A 21,841-nucleotide genomic window follows, 5' to 3' on the forward strand; every position below is an offset into this window, starting at 1 on the left:
TGAATATGCCTGCCACAAAGAAGTCATGTTCATGTAGAACCACGCCCATAATCAATGAATGCCACACCCCTAATTAAAGTACAAGCCCCGCGTACATGGGCTTTCTGGACACTCAGAAAAAAAAGGTTTCCCTAAAAACATTTTGGAAATGTTGGCAACTATGGGCCAGTATTGGACCCGACACCCAGACCGCTGCGGCTCATACATGAACGTTGACTGTCACATCTTGCGGCTTGCTCTGCTCGCTCTCACAATTGCTCCGCCATGACAGTGCCAATTGGTCATTGCAATCTAACGTGTGTCACCATTCATGTGGCATAAGATCTCATGTGGACTGGAACTGCTGGAACTCTATGGCTTGTCTTGCTCTATCTTCTGATAGTTCTGCTATGACTGTGCTTGCTGGACATTGTAGTGCACCCTGCTGAGCGACCACTAGAGCTACAATTGGAACTTTAGTGGCATTGTGTGACCTAAGAGTCGCTACACCAATTGTCAGCTTCCATTTCTACAGCCGATTCCATGCTGAGCGATCGATGGAAATGCTGAAAAGGGGGACACTGCACCGGCTGGACCTTCATATGGACTCTGCTCCCTGCCGGCTTTAGTCTCCTTATCTGCAGATGGAACAATATCAGAGACAATTCTTATTGTAATCCTGGAAGATGACACTAGATGTGTTCCTTTATACATGGATTGCTTTGTTTTTGTCTGTTACTTGTTGCAGCTCATAAACACTCTCTATAGTGTAGCCTCAGCTGGCCTTATATAGCAGTTGTTGTTTTCCCGAGAGACCATTTATTATATGGGGGGAGGGGAAGCCGGTACAGTAGGGGGTCACCCCACTGTCTAGCTGACCCACCCATTGGATGTGGCCACATCTGGATGTCTGAAGTCATGTGGGAAGACAACACTGTCTTTGGTTAATGGGGATACATGTGTTTTTTATTTATGTGGTTTTATATTTGAAAATATATTTTTTATACAAAACAAAAATACAAATTATTTTTATAGCAAAAAGATGCAGTATTTTTGCTGCTTAGTCTCTGAAGGTAACCTCTGTCCTTGTGGTGCGGACTCTCCTGCCAACCCATTGTTTCTTTATATGTTATGGAGAGCGCCCCCCACTGTCCTCCCCGCACTGTCACCATGTGTTCAGTGTCTTCTACTTGTGTAGGAGGAATCTTCATGTCATGAACAGGAATTTCCCAGCGCTCGGGTCTCACCAGTGGCGGCAGTTTTGGTGTGAAGATCCAAAAGTCACATTTTTATTTTGTAGTAATGAATACATTGAGGAGTAACAATACAATATAAAATGGAGGAATGGGAGGAAGGACAGATCCCCGCTCAGATCATTCCGGAATAACGGTCAGTAGATATCAGTCAGTAGACTCATCATCTGAATGTGAAGAAAAGGAAAATGATGAATAATCAGTGCCATGAACAGGAGGATCTGATATAATTCCATTCTGGACAGTCTCTTCATATCAGGATCTGTGTATTACCTGCGGGGGGGGGGAGGGGAGGACTTCCCACAGACCATTTTCTAATCTTCTTCTGTGTATAGATACATTCCACCATGGTACATCCCGTCTATGAAGAATACAATGAGAGTGTTAGAGGAGGAAATGTTGCTGTGATGATGGAAAAGGGGGAGCTGGTGCTGAGCTCTGGAAGAAATGATGGACATTTTTATACACACTAATGGGAAGTATTCTTCTGTCTTCCTGGAAATGTGTGCGATGTGTAATGTACAAATCTGCAGCCGTACAATGTACATCAGTGGTCTCCTATGCTGGGAGGAGATCTGACGTAGATTGGATGTAGATGGTGGGATGTGGGATCTCATCTCTTCATAACTGACCCCAGTATGCAAATACACCAAACCATCCCCTCTGTCCTCACACTTTAGGGGTTTGATAAGTGTCCCCCATTTATAGAGCCCCACCACCTTCTAAACTACCTACCTAATACCGAGGGGCCCTCACCATGGCAGGGGCCTACACACTCATGGCCGTCCAACCATTGGGATATCAGACTGTACGCCTGGTGTGCTGGGCTGTCATGTGTACAGGCTGAGAACACATCTGATTGGCTCAGTTATACTGACACATTGGACAGACAGCGGGGGATGGGGGGAAGGATAATGAAAGTTCTTTTTCTTTAAAGGTAAAACCTTGTGGAAGATTGTAGGACCCGACTAAGATTATTAGTGGTGGATCTGATATTCCTCATCCACTCATCTGTAATGATACAACTTGGGATGAGGAAGACATTCTCCATCATCTGGGAAATCTGTGACTGGCACAGGACATCTCAATCATCTCTCTCATTATCTGTATAACTCCAGAGACCTCCAATGGGTTCTACAGAAATGTGGGAACTGTTCTGGGCTCACAGAATGAAACAGGAAGGCCTGAACTCATCTCTACATGGACATGCTGGAAGCCATTTTGTTCTGTATATTCTATTTCATGGTTTCTGAACACAGATTCTAAGAACATTCCAAGGTGGTTACAGCTTATGTTCCCAGGTTATAAATCTGGGGGAGGTATGGTGGGATCAGACGGCTACGAGATAAAGACTGGACATGACACCAAGTGGTAAGGTGAATGGATGACTCCATGTCTGGATTGAACAAAGGACAAAAGAACTGTTCACAATGATTTGTTTACATGAACCTCGGGAAGAAGAGTGCATATTAAACGTTACATTGTGTGTGGTGTTAACAGGGCCACTGTTAGAAATCATGGGGCCCCGTGAGACCTACCGGAAGGGGGCCCCCAAGCCCACCCATCAGAGCTGTTTTGTGCAAAACCATTACACAGAACAGGTAAGAATAATATATCCATTGTTTTAATGAAACCTCCTGAGTATTTTTGGAGAAAAAAAAACAATATTTCTGACTTTTTGCTATTAACCCTTTGCCTACAGGACACTTATACCCTCCTCCTTCCCAGGCCAGTTTCCAGCTTTTTTAGGGGGTGGGGTGTGTTACTAGGGAGAGGGTCTGTGTACTTCACTGTACTCACACTGCTCTGGATGGCTGTGCTGTGCAGTGTGCCCGAGCTGACAGGGAGGAGGATTGTTAGTAAACAAAACAGTTGTCCTCCCTGTTGGAGATTCTTGGGAATCACCGGGCGCTGGCGAGTAATTACCGGCTGGGACCCGGTGATTTACAGCCGTGGCCACAAATGTTGGTGTGGGTAGGGCGCGCACACAGCTCTTGAACGCCCCCTACCCAGAACTTGAAATTCATGTTTATATATACGTAATTGTTTGCACCCGTGTCGCACTAAAGCACTATTTCTGTATAATAATACAGAATAATAAAATTTCTGTAAAAATACTGTATAATAATAATAAAAATTTCTGCTATGGGGCTGGACGGGAAGCAGTTAAACAAAAATCTTTCCAATGACTCGTTTTTTAAGAGATTATGGTTCATGGCATCACCTTCAGTATAAGAGCTCAATACACTCACCCTCGTACTGTAGAATAAAGTGGCGTTTTTTGCTGTTTGCATTAAAGTTAATATATGAGTGCTTAATGTGGACTTCGGCAAAATGGCCACCATAAGTCCGCCGTCAGGTCACTCACGCGGACTTTAGGAAAATGGAAGCCGTAATCCCTCCCTTAACAATTTGATTGGCATTTGACAGACAATATAATCCAACTGAGATCACCAGAGGGCGTATACCCTGATGAAGTCACGTGGTAACATGATGCAACGCGTCGGTACGCAACATCCAGTGATGCACTTCCTGTTGGACGCCATATTGGAACACTATACAGACCCATGCAGTACACCCATATTATGAGGTGTAAAAGTGCTTTCTGAAGGAGACAAATGTGAGTGGGCTAATTGCCTTGTTATTGTTATATATTGCCAAATAACCATCATTGCACTATGGAGGATGTCTCTGCTTGTGTCCTAACAGCACGGCCTGATGGGAATGTGACCTGAGAGTGGTATGGAGAAAAGGTGCTTAAGCGGCATCTCCACCTGGAGGAGTTCAGTTTCCTTAGGACCGTGGTGTGATCCTATAAGGTGAGTTGGCCCTTGTGGTCCAGGTTTGGAGGTGAGGGGGCATTTCTGCCATTCGGAGGATTTTTGTCCCCTGAGTGAAGACCACCTGATCACGTGCACGAGTGTGTGTGTCTAAAGACCACAGCTATAGGATATTGGACATCATTTTAGATTCATATATGTGTAGAAATGTTTGCTGGACTTTTCTTCATCAATTATTGGCACTATACACTTGGGCATTGTTTTCTTACCCCTCGTAAGGGGTCACATATTAACCACTTCAAGTCCCTGTAGGGACCGGGGGAAGTTTGAGTTTTTCCATTAGGAAAAAGGGATCCACTATATTTGTAACAGGTTATCCTGTGTATTTCACCAAAGTTTCACTGATTAGATCCAAGTGGATCAGAGCCCTGAGTGTACAAATTGCAGCGATTATTACACGGTATATATCTTCTTTTATGTGGGTCATAGTATTGTTGTCATACTCCAGTCATTTCTTATATTTTATATGTAACATGAGTAGCGCTTCACCATTTATTTAATCATTCCTGGCCGGTACCAGCCAGATAAACACATAATTAAACCCAGAAGTGACATAATCCTTGCAGCTTCCGGCTTCATTCATCACAGAGGGGAGGGAGACACGGATGTTCCCCTCCCCCCACTCTGTATGCTGCCAACTCATCCACATACAGCAGGACAGCCTGGGAAAACAGGAGCGGGCTGAGGGGCAACAGAACAGTGGTGATAATAAATCATCAGGGCCATGGTGTATACTACCTCCCCCCTCCACTGCTTTGCAGTATATGTGGGAGCATTTGGGGGCGGCAAAAATTCACAGCTGGGCTGCACATTTCCACCATACCCTTAAACACAAATATAAATGAGGCCTAAGGCCCCTTTCACACCATCGGTCAGATTGGGTCTGCTTGTCCGTTTTTTTTAGGTGAACTCCATTCATCTCTATGGAGTGGCAGATGTAGAGGGACTTGTGTCTGCTTACATCCGCTTACCTCCAATCTGGTCCGTTCAGCTAAAATAAAGGAAAGCGGATCCGTCCTCCTCCATCAAATTGGAGGGCAGTCGGGTGTAATGACCAGTGGAGTCCATTTACACACAACCGCCCATAGAGCAGAGCATGCTCTGTCTGTGTCTACCTGCTTGCCGAGCGACTGTATAACTTACAATAGTAAACATCTTGGGGGGAACCATCCCTGCCTGGACAACACAATGATTGCTGCTGGTGGCCATACTAGCTGCTAGCAATAATCGCATGTAAAATCCCACAGGCTGGAGTACACAAGCCATTCAACCATTGACTTGGGGACAATCAGCCTGCCCATACATGGTTCAAATCTCATCTGGTCCCCGCTGAACTGGCCGAGATCTGAACCATCTGTGGCCAGCTTACATTTCACTGTCCTTCCTTCAATCATCATCATCATTATCACCATCATGATCATACAGTACAGTTGCTGGGGCTCCTGTAGCTGTCCTGTGTGACCACCATCATGATTATCATACGGTACAGTTGCTGGGGCCCCATACCTGACCTGTGTGAGTGTGACTGCCATCATGATGATCATACAGTAAGTTGCTGGGGCTCCTGTACCTGTCCTGTGTGACTGCCATCATGATGATCATACAGTACAGTTGCTGGGGCTCCTGTAGCTGTCCTGTGTGACTGCCATCATGATTATCATATGGTACAGTTGCTGGGGCCCCATACCTGACCTGTGTGAGTGTGACTGCCATCATGATGATCATACAGTAAGTTGCTTGGGCTCCTGTACCTGTCCTGTGTGACTGCCATCATGATGATCATACAGTACAGTTGCTGGGGCTCCTGTAGCTGTCCTGTGTGAGTGTGACTGCCATCATGATGATCATATGATACAGTTGCTTGGGCTCCTGTACCTGTCCTGTGTGACTGCCATCATGGTGATCATACAGTACAGTTGCTGGGGCTCCTGTACCTGTCTTGCGTGGGTCTGACTGCCATCATGATGATCATGCAGTACAGTTGCTGGGGCTCCTGTACCTGTCCTGTGTGACTGCCATCATGATTATCATACAGTACAGTTTCTGGGGCTCCTGTACCTGTCTTGTGTGATCGCCATCATCAGGCTTAGTGGGGTGTATTTACTAAAGCTGGATCCCTCAGAATCTCGTGCACTTCTGCGAAGGAACCAATCAGCTTACTGCTTTTATTGCTAAAGCTTCATTGGACAAGCTGAGGTGAGAAGCCGATTGGCTGCCATGCACAGCTGCACCAGATTCTGAGGGAACCAGCTTTAGTAAATCCCCTCAGTATGTGTGTTCCCCCCAATAGAACAGATCTTACTCTCTATCCACAGTGAAGCCGGCATTCCGGAGGACCTGATAACAACGATCCCCTTCTGAGTCCGACATCTTCTCACCATCCTCATCCTCATACAATATCACCTCCAGTCTGGTCAGAGTTCGGTTTGTGGAGATCACGGAGCAGAGATCATCACAGCACCATAATGTCACATTACACCTAAATATTCTGGGGGGAGAAGCAGGAAAGAGAGGTGAGATGTTCTCCAGTGACGGGCAGAAGTAGACACATTCCAATGGATAATCAGTGGGCGGGGTCTTAGAAGATGAAATGTTGGCCCATTTGGATGGATGATCTCATGGAATATTGGTTGGACCTCCCCTGTGAGATGGAGGGGAGTTGTCACCCACCTGAGAAGTCTTAGTGTGGATGGACACATTGCAGCGTACGTGGTGATGCACACATTGGAGGGGGAATGGCTCCATATAGATTCCCTGCAACACATAGATGGGAACCGGCCATATAGGAAATAATGGGACTTCTACTTGACCTGCGTCTCCATGCAGCAAAATCCATGAGGATTGCTAGATGCCCTGACAAGCAATGATAATATGCCGGCATATCGAGGAATCAATTGGGCAGTCCACCCTCGGGCGGAGCCAAGTGATGTCATTTCCTGCCTGGAACTGACACAGAAAGTGGTCCTGGTGAGCGATATTATCTCCTGCCCAATCAGGTGCTTGATAGGCGGACATATTATTGATTGTCAGAGCATTTATTATAAATAAAGAGACAATTGTTTTGAAGGACATACTTCAGTATTGCTGACATTTGTGTTTTGTTTGGAGTTCTCTATCCAGCCAATCAGGAGGTGGAAGATCTTCCCTCCAGAGGATTCCCTCCCCTCCTCCTGACCAGGCCATTTTTTGCATTATGGCCCTGCGTTACTTTAACTGACAATTGTGCAGTCATGCAACGCTGCACCCAAATTAAATTTACGTCCTTTTTCCCCACTAATTGAGCTTTCTTTCAGTGATATTTGGTCGCCTGTGTGTTTTTATTTATTTTTTGTGCAATAAAAAAAGACCAACAGTTTTGAGAAAAAAACAATATTTTGGACTTTAACATTAAACATGTCCAGTAAAAAAATGTAAAAATCAAATTTCGTCATAAATTTAGGCCAAAATGTATTCTGCTCTGTGTTTTTGCTGAGAAACCTGAATACGTGTAAATTAATTGGTTTACGTGAAAGTTATAATGTTTACAAATGGCGGGATATATACTGGGACTTTGTTAGATTTCAGACACATAATACTTCTTTAGTGTCTTGAGGCGATTATGAATGAAGAGCCATTGAAATAAAAAATGAAGTGTGATTTTATTCTATCACACAATGGCTTAAAATGACAATGTAAAGCGTATCACGAACAGTTCCATGTAGATAAAACTATTGTAGAAATATCAAGCAGAAGTTTAAAGAAAAAGTCACTATTGTCATAACTGTCTGACCATGTGCAACGTCCATCTTCTTCTTGTCCTTCACGAGACTTTCGGGAAGAAGCTGGAAATAGACGGAAGTGACGGTCTTGTCTTTCAACAAGCACCTGTTCCAGCTTCTCATACGTGTGTGTGTGTTATGTATGAAAGAGTGTCAGTGTTAGCGTGTGTCCCCCAACTGTCCCTTATGGACCTTTTATACAGGAACAAGCGTCATACCTAGTGATCTCAATACCTTTTATGGAAATCAGTACTGCTAGCAAAGCAATATCATAGAAGGGAGGGGACGCTACACACATGATGTTTTTGATTGACAGGTACAGATGCTGATGTACATAATACTATAAGCTGATGATGTAACCTCAGCTATTCATATTTAAATAATATAACTTAAGAACATATCTTTACAACATATCAATGTATAATCACTATTCTATATATGTATCAATGTTAGAAGCGTATACTAAATACACACAGATACTATTAAAATACATAATGTAATAGTAAGTCTATAATGAGTACTCCCAATACCCTTGACATATTACTAGAGACTTCTAACCAGCTATGCCTAAATCTAGTCTTCAGCTGGTTTAGCTGGTCTCAGCTAACTCATTCATATTTACTGTCTCAGCTTAACTTATATCTCAGCTATTTTACTGAAGAATTAAATAATATCATCGGTTTAAGGCGACAATTCACACATTTAAATATTAATTATGATTAATCATAAAAAACAAATATTTTGCAAGCTTGCCATCGATATAAGTGCCGAATCATAACTATTGCTATCAATAGACGCGGAGAAGGCACTTGACAGGGTTAATTGGAGTTTCATGATGGATACGTTAGAGGCTTTGGGACTGGGTAACAGGATGAGGAGATGGATTGGAAGATTGTATGAAGGGCCTTCCGCGATGATAATGGTAAATGGAGAGAGATCAGAATCTTTTTTAATGACAAACGGAACTAGACAGGGTTGCCCACTATCCCCATTGTTGTTTGTTTTGTCATTGGAACTGTTGCCATTAATAATCAGGAAAAATATAGATATAAAGGGAATTAACGTAGGAAAGATAGAGCATAAGGTTGCCGCATTTGCGGATGACCTATTGTTCTATATTGGTAACCCCAGGATAACGCTTCCTAACCTAATGAAAACATTGAAAGAATATGGAGAATTGGCAAACCTAAAAATTAATCCGAGTAAAACAGAGATATTAAATATAAATCTTCCAAAGAGTGAAAAAGAAATGATACAGAGAGAGTTCCCCTTTATATGGAAAGATAGAGAAATAAAATATTTGGGAGTGAAACTTACTTCTTCACAGAAAAATCTTTATAAAGCAAATTATATACCATTGTTAAATGAGATTAGGGAGGAATTGAAGAGAATCGGAGGAGGAAATCCTTCGTGGTTAGGTCGTATTAACTTAATAAAAATGGTAATTCTCCCTAAGGTTTTGTATAAACTCCAAATGATTCCCATTAAACTCCCAGGGACATACTTTAGAACAATTAAGCAAATGGTAACAAGATATATATGGAAAAATAAAAAACCTAGAGTATCATATGAAGTGCTGAGTAGAAATAAGGAAAAGGGTGGGGTAGGAATGCCGGATCTCAAAAGATATTATAGAGCAGTGATCCTATCAAGAATTTTTGATTGGAAATACAATACAAAGAGTAAAAACTGGGCTACAATAGAAAATACACTTAGTGGGAAAGATTTGGGTGGGATCATTTGGGTGTCAACACAGTTTAGAGAATTAGCTGAGAGCACAAGTCCATACACTAGGATTGTTTTGAAAGAATGGGATAGATTGCACAAACTAAGGAATTGGGAGTTTAACTCACTGTTAATGCCACTAAGAAATTCAGAGTTTTTTCCCCCAGGTAAAGAGGAAATTACGGGTAAATGGATTAAGAAAGAAGATGCTCAGTTGAGAGACGTAATGGAGGGGGTAAACTTAAGAACACTAGAGGATTTGAAAAGGGAAGAGGGAGGGATTTTCACTAAGATAGACATATGGAGGTATAATCAATTAAAACAATTTGTGGGGAAACTGACAAAGCCCCTTAGAAATAGAAAGGATTGGAATTTATTTGAGAAATTTTTTGAAATTCGAGGTGATGGGAAACACAGCACTGCTAAAATATACAAAATTCTCACTGATTTAGATAGTAAGGTAAAATTAAGATATATAGAAAAATGGGAAAGGGATTTGGGGGTGGAGTGGGAGGAACATACACAAAGAAAAATATATAGAATGGTACACGGAAATGTTAGCATGCGGGAGGTGGAATTGAACTATAAATGTTTAAGTAGGTGGTATATCACTCCGATGGTAGAGCACAAGATGAGTGGGGAGAAACAACCTGGGTGTTGGCGAGAATGTGGAGAGGAGGGCACAACGTATCACGTGTGGTGGGGGTGCCCAAAAATACAAGTTTATTGGAGAAAGGTTATAAATCAAATTAGGAATATCACTGAAATTGAGATTGGTTTGGACCCTGAAATATGCCTTTTTCATATCACAGAAATATCAATGAAAAAATTTAAAGATATGGGTATAGTGTTACTTAAATGCAGCTAAAGGATTGATACCTAGGTTTTGGCGTAAAGTTGAGGCACCGAAGGTAGTTGACTGGATAGACAGAGTGGATCAGATTGTTAGAATGGAGAAATTATATTATATACAGGAAGACAGGATGGAGGTTTATAATACAAAATGGAAGAAATGGGAGGAATTTAGAACAAAGAAGAAAGAAGTCACTCCGTAAATAAGAATAAAGATGGGAATCGGACAGATGTCAGGGGTTTATTGAAGAGGGGTGGGAGGGAGGGGGGGTTGAGGGAAGGGGGTTAAGGGGAGAATATGATATGCAATAAGTGTTTTTAGAAGAAAGTTGTTATGTGGTACTTTATTGTTTCTTGTGTTGGAAATATTTATATTGCTATATTTTGAAAACAAATAAATATTTAAATTAAAAAAAAAAAAGTGCCGAATCATAAATTTGATTTCTTACAGACTTTTTTAAAAATACTTTTTATTAGCAATGGTGGCGTTCAGCAACTTACAGCGGGTCTGTGGCGGACATTCTGACACTGGGGGGGAACTAACTTGGCGTCACAGACATCCCCTGTGACACCAATACAGTGATCTGTGCTAACAAAAAAGGCCTGACGCTGTACTAGAGGCACTGGGCAGGAAGGGGTTAACATCTGGGACAATCAAAGGGTTAACTGCTGTGTTACTCTGTGCTGTGCAGAGCCATCCAAAGCAGTGTGCACAAGCTGACAGGGAGGAGAACTGTTTTGTTTACAAACAGTCCTCCTCCCCATCGGAGATCCTCAGCATTCACCGGGCAAAATCACATATATATACAGTGAAGGAAATGCATATTTGCTCCCCGGCTGATGCTGGATGTTTGCCCCTCACAAAGAAATGATCAGTCTAAATATCAAATGTTCAGTGTATTGTAACACTGAGAGACAGAATACAACAACAAATTCAGCAGAAATGCGTCTAACAAATGATGACTGATCTGCATGTTCATGAGGGAAAGAAGGATTTGATCCCCTATCATTCAGCAGGATTTCTGGCTCCCAGGTGTCTTTCATACAGGTAACAAGCTGAGATTAGAAGCAGTCTCTTAAAGGGAGTGCTGCTAATCTCATTTTGTTACCTGTATAAAAGACACCTGTCCACAGAAGCAATCAAACCATCAGATTCCAAACTCTCCACCATGGCAAAGACCAAAGAGCTGTCCAAGGATGTCAGGGAAAAGATTGTAGACCTACACAAGGCTGGACTGGGCTACCAAACTATGGCCAAGCAGCTTGGTGAGAAGGTGACAACAGTTGGTGCAATCATTCACAAATGGAAGAAACACAAAACAAGTGTCAGTCTCCCTAGGTCTGGTGCACCATGCAAGATCTCACCTGGTGGAGTGTCAATGATCATGAGAACAGTGAGGAATCATCCCAGAACTACACGTGAGGATCTTGTCAATGATCTCCAGGCAGCTGGGACCACAGTCACCAAGAAAACAATTGGTAATACACTACGCTGACAAGGACTGAAATCCTGCAGTGCCCGCAAGGTCCCTCTGCTCAAGAAAGCACATGTCCAGGCCGGTCTGAAGTCTGCCACTGAACATCTGAATGATGCCGAGGAGGACTGGTGGGAAGTGTTGTGGTCAGAGGAGACCAAAATCAAAGTCTGTCTTTGTATAACTGTCATCTAGGGAACGTGTCTGGATCCCTCACAAAAGGTTTTAAACCAAAACCCAGCAGAATAAAAGATGATTTATAGTAGAATTCTCCCCTCATCTCCTGGATCTCGGAGTCCCTCACATAGAAGATATATATCAGAGTCCTGCAGAATATGAGATCATTTATAGTAGAATTCTCACCTCATCTCCTGGATCTCGGAGTCCCTCACATAGAAGATATATATCAGAGTCCTGCAGAATATGAGATCATTTATAGTAGAATTCTCACCTCAGCTCCTGCAGAGTACAGCCAGGATGTCGGAGTCCCTCACACAGACGTCTCATTCCAGAGTCTTGGAGATCATTATCTGATAAATCCAGTCTGGTGAGGGATCGGTTAGTGATAAGAATGGAGCGGAGATCATCACAGCAGGAGGAAGTCAGATCACATCCTTTCAACCTGCAGAGACAAATACAGACACATGAGAGTATATTAGGGAAAGAACCAACAACTCTTAGGGTATGGTCATCATAAAACTCATAGAAAAGAAAGAAGGAAGAAGATAATGGGGTCCCATCATCAAGGTGAGAAAAGTCAGTAAATCCCCTTCTGATGACCCATGGAAGGGGGAGGGCTGTAAATCTCTCCAGCAGTCCATTCACTCTGTAGGAAGCTTGTCTCTGGAGTAGAATGTCTCCCATATCATTACTGAGATCACACAGAGAAATGATGAGCAGATACTGAACAGGAGCAGACAAGGCCTGACATAGGGGGACTCAGGGGAACTTGGTCAGTGTTGTCTTAACATTAATGTAACAACTAATCCGGGTCACGGCACCAATGTTGTCCTAAATTATGAAGACAACTATAGCAATCCATAAAATAGAGCGGATGAAGATATTTGCAACAGACAGTTCATATCAAACATGGAGATCCAGCCCTTCTCCAGATGACCAGGGTGCATTTATATATGTACTTTTCCTGCAGCAACTAATAGTTGTATTCCAGAGAGATGCATTTATTCGGATAAAGATATTTGTTACAGATGACAGAAATCCGGCTGAATACTTGTAAATATTACAATGAACACCTCTCACCTCAACGACAACAACCTCCTCGATCCCCTACAGTCCGGCTTCTGTCCCCTCCACTCCACCGAAACTGCCTTACTCAAACTCTTCAACAGTCAGTCCTCCTACTCCTTGACCTCTCCGCGGCCTTCAACACAGTCAACTACCCCCTCCTCCTCAAAAAACTACACTCCCTCGGCCTCAGAGATTCTGCTCTCTCCTGGCTCTCGTCCTACCTATCACAACGCTCCTTCAGCATTACCTATAACGCTGCCACCTCCCCCTCTCTCCCCCTCTCTGTTGGGGTTCCTCAAGGCTCCGTCCTCGGGCCCCTTGTCTTCTCCATCTACACCTCCTCTCTTGGCCAACTCATACACTCTCATGGCTTCAACTACCACCTCTATGCCGATGACACACAAATCTATCTCTCTACCCCCCACCTCACCCCCTCAGTCTCCTCCTGAATCACAAACCTACTGAGCGACATATCAGACTGGATGTCTCTCCATTTCCTTAAACTGAACCTCTCCAAAACCGAGCTCCTAGTCTTCCCCCCAGCCCAGACCCCACCCCCAGTGACTTCTCCATCACGTCCAACAATGCCACCATCAGGCCCGCCCCGCAGGCCAGAGTACTTGTTGTCATTCTGGACTCCAACCTATCCTTCCAGCCCCAAGTCCAATCTTTAACAAACTCATGCAGACTCCACCTCCACAACATCGCCAAAATCCGCACGTTCCTAACCCCAGAAACCACTAAACAGCTCATCCACTCCCTCATCATATCACGACTCGACTACTGCAGCTCCCTCCTCACTGGCCTGCCTCACCACAGGCCATCCCCACTTCAGTCGACCCTGTAAATATTACAATGAACAACAACCATCAGAGTCCCATGTAAGATACTTCATATCAAGCATAGAGATCCGACACCGTCCATCATATGTCCGATCTGTAATATGCACCGAGGTCGCTTCCATGCATGCAATAATGGGAGTTATTATTATTATTATTATACAGTATTTATAAAGCGCCAATAGTTCGCTCAGCGCTGTACATTACAAAGGGGGACAGAACATGTGACAGAACAATACCAATACAATGCAAAACATGAGGGGATCGAGGGCCCTGCTCTTTCAAGCTTACAATCTAGGAGGGAGGGGGTGGTGGCACAGGAGGAGATAGCTGTGGGGGATGGAGTGGTAGGAAGAGTGGAGGAGGTCGGCAAGTAAGCAGGGGGTGGGGTAGGCTTCCCTGAAGAGATGGGTTTTCAGGGTGCACCTAAAGGGGAGGAGAGTAGGGGATAATCTGATGGGTTGGGGCAAGGAGTTCCAGAGGATGGGTGACACCCTGGAGAAGTCCTGGAGGCGGGCATGGGAGGAGGAGACCAGGGAACTAGAGAGAAGGAGGTCTTGTGAGGAGCGGAGTGTGCGTGCTGGGCGGTACTTGGATATTAGGTCAGTGATGTAGTTCGGGGCAGTATGGTGGACAGCTTTGTACGTCAGCGTAAGGATTTTGAATTTGATCCGTTGCGCAATCGGAAGCCAGTGGAGGGATTGGCAGAGGGGGGTGGAGGACACTGAGTGGAGGCCAGTGGAGGGATTGGCAGAGGGGGGTGGCGGAGACAGAGCGGTTGGAAAGGTGAATGAGTCTGGCAGCCGTATTCAGGATCGACTGAAGCGGGGATAGCCAGCGGCGAGGCAGGCCAGTGAGGAGGGAGTTGCAGTAGTCGAGTCGTGATATGATGAGGGAGTGGATGAGCTGTTTAGTGGTTTCTGGGGTTAGGAACGTGCGGATTTTGGCGATGTTGCGGAGGTGGAGTCTGCATGTTGCGGAGGTGGAGTCTGCATGAGTTTGTTAAAGATTGGACTTGGGGCTGGAAGGATAGGTTGGAGTCCAGAATGACACCCAGTACTCTGGCCTGCAGGGCGGGTTTGATGGTAGCGTTGTTGGATGTGACGGAGAAATCAATGGGGGGTGGTGTCCGGGCTGGGGGGAAGACAAGAAACTCAGTTTTGGAGAGGTTCAATTTAAGGAAGTGGAGCGACATCCAGTCTGATATGTCGCTCAGTAAGTGTGTGATTCGGGCTGAGACCGAGGGGGTGAGGTGGGGGGTTGAGAGATAGATTTGTGTGTCGTCGGCATAGAGGTGGTAGTTGAAGCCGTGAGAGTGTATGTCAGGAATGGACTGGCCAGCAATGGTGGGACTCACCTGCCTTTTGATCTGCAGTACCAGGGCTGGCCAGCGGATGCTCCCAGCAATCAGAGACTCAACTTTGCAGCCAGCTAACACCTGGAACTGATTATGCTGGGGTATTTAAGGGATGGCCAGACCCACAGACTCTGCCTTGGTGTTGTGTTTTTCCTGGGCCCTGTATCCTGTTTCTGTCCTGCATCCTGTTTCTGTTCTTTTGCTGACCCTGCCTGATCTGAACCGCTGCGGACTTCTCCTGCTCTGATCCCGGCTCGCTCCTGACCATCCCTCTGCCTGACCCTCTGTACTACGCTGCTTGCTACCTGCTGAACCTGGCCTGTGACCCCGACCAATCTCCGCTTGCTCCCCCTGTACCTACCTGCCCTATTGATATTGACCCGGCCTGCCTGACGACGCTTGCTTGTATGTACTGTTATCTGTGGGTGGTTGGTTTGGTTTGGTTGCACTGTATTATGTTTTAGTATTGCACTGCGTTTATGTTTGTATGGTTAGTGTTAATAAATTATATTGTTTATCACATATCTGAAGTCTGCGTTTCCCTGCGTCAGTCACACACCTCTGGTCACACCTGGGAGCCCTGACATTACACCAAGGCCAATCCTGACCAGAAGTGGCTGCACAGGGAAGCCATCTTGGCTTGTTGCTGGGAAGGATGGATCTGGATGAGGTTGTGTATTTATATCTGCTAGTGTTTGATGACAGGGAGTATGCTTATCAAACTCTGAAGGAGTATCCCCGGGATGAACTGCTAGAATGTATACGGCTCGCTCATGTTCTAGTAGATCAGGGCACAGAGTTCTCTGAGGTGCAGCCTTTGATTGAGGTTTGTGCTGAGTTGGTTTCATCTGGTTCCCCCGAATGCAGAGATGAATTTTTGCCACCATTTAGTGCAGACCAGGTAGAGTCCCTGGTGTGGTTATTAGAGGATGATGTGGGTTACTTTCTGGAGTGTTATTCCACATGTTCACCACAGACACTAAGAGATTGTATAAACGCAGTGCAGTCATTGACCAGACAGGCTTTGTGTAAGCTCAGCTTTGTTCAACCCATACTGCAGACATGGACAGACTTGTTGCACCCAGCCTCAGTCAGCTTACAAAGACCTAGTCCTGCTTCTAACTCTACTCCTGTATTCCCACCAGCTCCTCCAGTTACAGCCCAGTATACTTGGCTATCTACCGCATGTCAGTACCCTGTTCCCACTCGCTGCACCTATCCTGCCTTTAACCCTGTAAAAAAGCCCTCTGTAGCAACTGCTCCCTCTCCTGTTCCATCCTCCAGTTCTTCTCTGTCTCCAGCTGCTCCATTCGTTTGCAGACCTGCGTTTACTTGCAGTGCTCCAGTAGTTAAAACCAGAAAAAAGCGAAAATTCTTTCCAACCAGTACCATCCTGCCAGTATCCAAACCGGTGAACCTGCCTTCCGTGGTCCAGCCTGAAGCCTCTACTCAGCCTGAATCCTCTACTCGGCCTGATGCCTCTACTCGGCCTGAAGCCTCTACTCGGCCTGATGCCTCTACTCGGCCTGAAGCCTCTACTCGGCCTGATGCCTCTACTCGGCATGATGCCTCTACTCGGCCTGAAGCCTCTACTCGGCCTGAAGCCTCTACTCAGCCGGACGCCGGCATTCAGCCTGATGCCTCTACCCAGCATGATGAACTGATCCAGCCTGACGATCCTATTAGGCCAGTTGACTCGATGCCCGCTGTTGATCCAGATGATCCGGTACCTGATCCGGTGCCCGCTGTCGTGCCAATTGACTCAGAGCCCGCTGTCGTACCTGGTGACTCGGTGCCCACTGCCTTGCCAGATGATGCGGTGCCCGCTGGCGAGCCAAATTACCTGATGCCTGGTGACCCAGTGCCCGCTGTCATACCTGGTGACCCGATGCCCGCTGTCGAGCCAGACAATCCAGGACCTGATGACCCTGTGCCCACTGTCGTGCCTGTTGACTCGGAGCCCACTGCCTTGCCAGATGACGCGGTGCCCGCTGTCGAGCCAAATGACCTGATGCCTGGTGACCCGATGCCCGCTGTCCAGCCAGACGATCCAATGTCTGACCCAGTGCCAGCGGTCATGCCAGTTGACTCGGAGCCCACTGTCGTGCCTGGTGACTCGGTGCCCGCCGCTCCGCCTGGGGGCCCGAGACCTGTCGCTCCACCTGGGGGTCCGGCGCCCGCCGCTCCGCCTGAGGGCCCGAGACCTGTCGCTCCACCTGGGGGTCCGGCGCCCGCCGCTCCGCCTGAGGGCCCGAGACCTGTTGCTCCACCTGGGGGTCCGGCGCCTGCCGCTCCGCCTGGGGGCCCGACGCCTGTCGCCCCGCCCGGGGGCCCGGTGCCTGCTGCTCCGCCCGGGGGCCCGGTGCCTGCTGCTCCGCCCGGGGGCCCGATGCCTGTCGCCCCGCCCGGGGGTCCGATGCCTGTCGCCCCGCCTGGGGGTCCGATGCCTTTCACCCCGCCTGGGGGCCCGAGGCCTGTCGCTCCATCTGGGGGTCCGGCGCCCGCCGCTCTGCCTGAGGGCCCGAGATCTGTCGCTCCATCTGGGGGTCCGGCGCCCGCCGCTCCGCCTGAGGGCCCGAGACCTGTAGTTCCGCCTGGGGGTCCGGCGCCCGCCGCTCCGCCTGGGGGCCCGATGCCTGTCGCCCCGCCTGGGGGCCCGATGCCTGTCGCCCCGCCTGGGAACCCGTGGCCTGTCGCCCCGCCTGGGGGCCCGAGGCCTGTCGCCCCGCCTGGGGGCCCGAGGCCTGTCGCCCCGCCTGGTGGCCCGCTGCCTGCTGCTTCGCCTGGTAGCCCGATGTGCCTCTGCCCGGAGTCTAGCCCGATGTGCCTCTGCCCGGAGTCTAGCCCGATGTGCCTCTGCCCGGAGTCTAGCCCGATGTGCCTCTGCCCGGAGTCTAGCCCGATGTGCCTCTGCCCGGAGTCCTGCCCGATGTGCCTCTGCCCGGAGTCCTGCCCGATGTGCCTCTGCCCGGAGTCCAGCCCGATGTGCCTCTGCCCGGAGTCCAGCCCGATGTGCCTCTGCCTGGTGTGCCTCTGCCCGGAGTCCAGCCCGATGTGCCTCTGCCCGGAGTCCAGCCCGATGTGCCTCTGCCCGGTGTGCCTCTGCCCGGTGTGCCTCTGCCCGGAGTCCAGCCCGATGTGCCTCTGCCTGGAGTCCAGCCCGATGTGCCTCTGCCCGGTGTACCGCTGCCCAGAGTCCTGCCCGGTGTGCCAGTCTTTGATATCCCGCCAGTTACCAGACCCGGGCGGTGGAACATTTTTCCCAGCTAGGACTGTTTGGAGCGTCCTGAGGCCGCTCCTTGAGGGGGGGGGTACTGTCAGGAATGGACTGGCCAGCAATGGTGGGACTCACCTGCCTTTTGATCTGCAGTACCAGGGCTGGCCAGCGGATGCTCCCAGCAATCAGAGACTCAACTTTGCAGCCAGCTAACACCTGGAACTGATTATGCTGGGGTATTTAAGGGATGGCCAGACCCACAGACTCTGCCTTGGTGTTGTGTTTTTCCTGGGCCCTGTATCCTGTTTCTGTCCTGCATCCTGTTTCTGTTCCTTTGCTGACCCTGCCTGATCTGAACCGCTGCTGACTTCTCCTGCTCTGATCCCGGCTCGCTCCTGACCATCCCTCTGCCTGACCCTCTGTACTACGCTGCTTGCTACCTGCTGAACCTGGCCTGTGACCCCGACCAATCTCCGCTTGCTCCCCCTGTACCTACCTGCCCTATTGATATTGACCCGGCCTGCCTGACGACGCTTGCTTGTATGTACTGTTATCTGTGGGTGGTTGGTTTGGTTTGTTTGCACTGTGTTATGTTTTAGTATTGCACTGCGTTTATGTTTGTATTGTTAGTGTTAATAAATTATATTGTTTATCACATATCTGAAGTCTGCGTTTCCCTGCGTCAGTCACACACCTCTGGTCACACCTGGGAGCCCTGACAGTGTATGAGTTGGCCAAGGGAAGAGGTATAGATGGAAAAGAGAAGGGGCCCGAGGACAGAGCCTTGAGGGACCCCAACAGAGAGGGGGAGTGAGGGGGAGGTGGTAGCATTATAGGTAACGCTGAAGGAGCGTTGTGACAGGTAGGATGAGAGCCAGGAGAGAGCAGAATCTCTGAGGCCGAGGGAGTGTAGTTTTTTGAGGAGGAGGGGGTGGTCGACTGTGTTGAAGGCCGCAGAGAGGTCAAGGAGTAGGAGCACTGAATAGTGGCCATTAGCTTTGGCGGTTAGCAGGTCGTTGGAGAGTTTGAGTAAGGCAGTTTCGGTGGAGTGTAGGGGACGGAAGCCGGACTGTAGGGGATCGAGGAGGTTGTTGTCGTTGAGGTGAGGGCATAGGCGGGTGTAGACGAGGCGCTCGAGGAGTTTAGATGTAAATGGGAGCAGGGAGATGGGTCTGAGGTTGTTCGGGTCATTGGGGTCCAGGGAGGGCTTTTTAAGTATGGGGGTGATGTGTGCATGTTTCAGAGGGGAGGGGAAAGTGCCTGAGGAGAGGGAGAGATTGAAGATGTGGGTGAGGGAGCGTAGGATGGAGGAGGAGGAAGGTCGTAGGAGTTGTGAGGGGATAGGGTCGAGGGGGCAGGTGGTGAGGTGGGCATCAGAGAGGATCTTGGAGACTTCCTCGATAGTAGTAAGGTCAAAGGTGCGGAGTGTGGGGGGAGCTTCAGTATGAGGAATGTAGGGTGGGGTGGAAGAGGAGGTCAGAGCAGTGGTGGGGCCGTGGGAGAGGGGTGATGAGGGGGTAGCTGAGTGAGGGTGAAGGGGGCTGGAGAGAGTTTGAGCAGCGACGAAGTCCCTGCGGGTTATGTCGAGGGGGAGGGGGGATAAGGGGGTAGCTGTGTGAGAGGGGACGGGTTGAGAGGGCGTGTGAGTTGCGGCAATGTCCTTGCGAATTGTGTCAATCTTGTTTTTGAAGTGATTGGCAATCTCAAGGGCAGTGAGTGAGGTGCTGGGTGGAGGTGGGGGCAGAGAGAGTAGAGAGTTGAAGGTGGAGAAGAGTCAGCGAGGATTGGAGGAAAGGGCCTTGATGAGGGTCAAGAAGTAGGCCTGTTTGGCTGCATGGAGGGAGGAGGTGTAGGTGCGGAAGGCAGATTTATAGCGGGTGAAGGCTTGTTGGGATTTGGTTTTGCGCCATAGTCACTCCAGGGCACGACTTTGTCGTTTGAGGGTTTTGGTGTGATCAGTCTGCCAGGGCTGGAGCGGTCGGGGTCTGATGTTGCGTGTGGTTAAAGGCGCTAGTGAGTCAAGGGCTGTTGAGAGCGCATTGTTGTAGGCAGTCAAAGCCAAGTCGGGGCAGGATGGGGGGAGGATGCGGTCGTGGAGTTGATCAGCTGCAGAGTGGAGGGAGGCAGGGTTAAGGTTGCGGAGGTTACGGCTGGTAGTAGTGTGACATTTGGAGGGGTAGGTGTTGGAGGACGAGGAGATAGAGAAGGTGATCAGGTTGTGGTCAGAGAGAGGGAAGGGGGTGTTTGTGAGGTTGTGGGGAGCGCAGAGGTTGGAGAAGACAAGGTCCAGGATATTTCCGTCGGAGTGGGTGGTGGATTGTATGCACTGTGCAAGTGCAAAGGAGGAGGTTAGGTGGAGGAGACGGGCTGTGTCTGGGTTGTCGAGGTTGACAGGGATGTTGAAATCCCCAAGGATGATGGTGGGTAGCTCAGAGGAGAGGAAGAAGGGTAGCCAGGAGAAGAAGTCATCCAGGAAGCGGGGTATAGATCCAGGAGGCCGGTATATCACAGCAATCTTCAGGGGGGTTGGGGAGAATAGTCGGACGCAGTAGGCCTCGAATTTATGATCTATACCTGTCCTCCCATATTAATGACAGGAAGAAGCTCCTCTCCCAGCGGAGGTACAGACGAGGCAGATGACAGGCAATCATTAGAACCCTTCAGAGAACCTTCCTGTGTCCTGTCATCTGTGTCTCTTAACCAAAAAGAAGCTTCCTTGATATACACATTTTTCCCATTCAGTACAATGGCAAGCACTCTGATTGGCCACTTTTAGTAGCATGTTTGATCTCATGTGTCTAGACCTAGAACAGCTGTATGCATAGATTTTAATTAAAAGGTTAAATAGATACTACTTGTCTTGTTTATGGCAAATCTGCTCTCCTCACCATAAACAAACACACCATGAATATGTAAGACCTTTCCCAATCTATTTGCAGATAATCTGCTCTGAAACTTCCCCCAACTCTCCACATATGTACCCAAACACAGGTTACCCCAACACAACAAAGGGAAGGTCATTACCGCGTACATATATTAACATAGTAAGGAGTCCTTGGCTATCCTTTTGGTGTGTAAAGTATGCACTTCATCTGGCCCACTATGAATGCCAACCTCACATCCATGAATGTATATACAGTACATTTCCTCATTCCTGCTTTCATCAGGGAAATTGTAAGGCTTCATGGTGTTCCCTTAAATATTTTATGGGATCGAGGGGTACAATTTAAATCTAAAGTTTGGAAGGCTCTGTGTGAGGCATTAGAGATCGAGTTACGCTTCTCCTCTGCTTATCATC

General features: G+C 47.8%; 1 protein-coding gene across 1 annotated transcript in view; it reads right to left on the minus strand.

Annotated features, from left to right (window-relative positions):
* Nucleotides 1–473: 473 nt before the first annotated feature.
* Nucleotides 474–21,841, minus strand: part of LOC149451888 (NACHT, LRR and PYD domains-containing protein 3-like) — a 103,368-nt gene continuing 82,000 nt past the window's right edge. Inside the window, exons 7-10 of the mRNA XM_089690040.1 lie at nucleotides 12,334–12,504; nucleotides 6,375–6,560; nucleotides 1,506–1,593; nucleotides 474–617 (exon numbers count right to left, since the gene is read on the minus strand). Of these exons, the coding sequence (XP_089546166.1) occupies nucleotides 474–617; nucleotides 1,506–1,593; nucleotides 6,375–6,560; nucleotides 12,334–12,504 (589 nt within the window). The remainder of the gene's footprint in view (nucleotides 618–1,505; nucleotides 1,594–6,374; nucleotides 6,561–12,333; nucleotides 12,505–21,841) is intronic.

Source organism: Staurois parvus, unplaced genomic scaffold, assembly GCF_062004578.1.
Source record: "Staurois parvus isolate SC_StPar_1 unplaced genomic scaffold, SC_StPar_1.0 ptg000512l, whole genome shotgun sequence".
In the NCBI taxonomy this organism is placed as follows: domain Eukaryota; kingdom Metazoa; phylum Chordata; class Amphibia; order Anura; family Ranidae; genus Staurois; species Staurois parvus.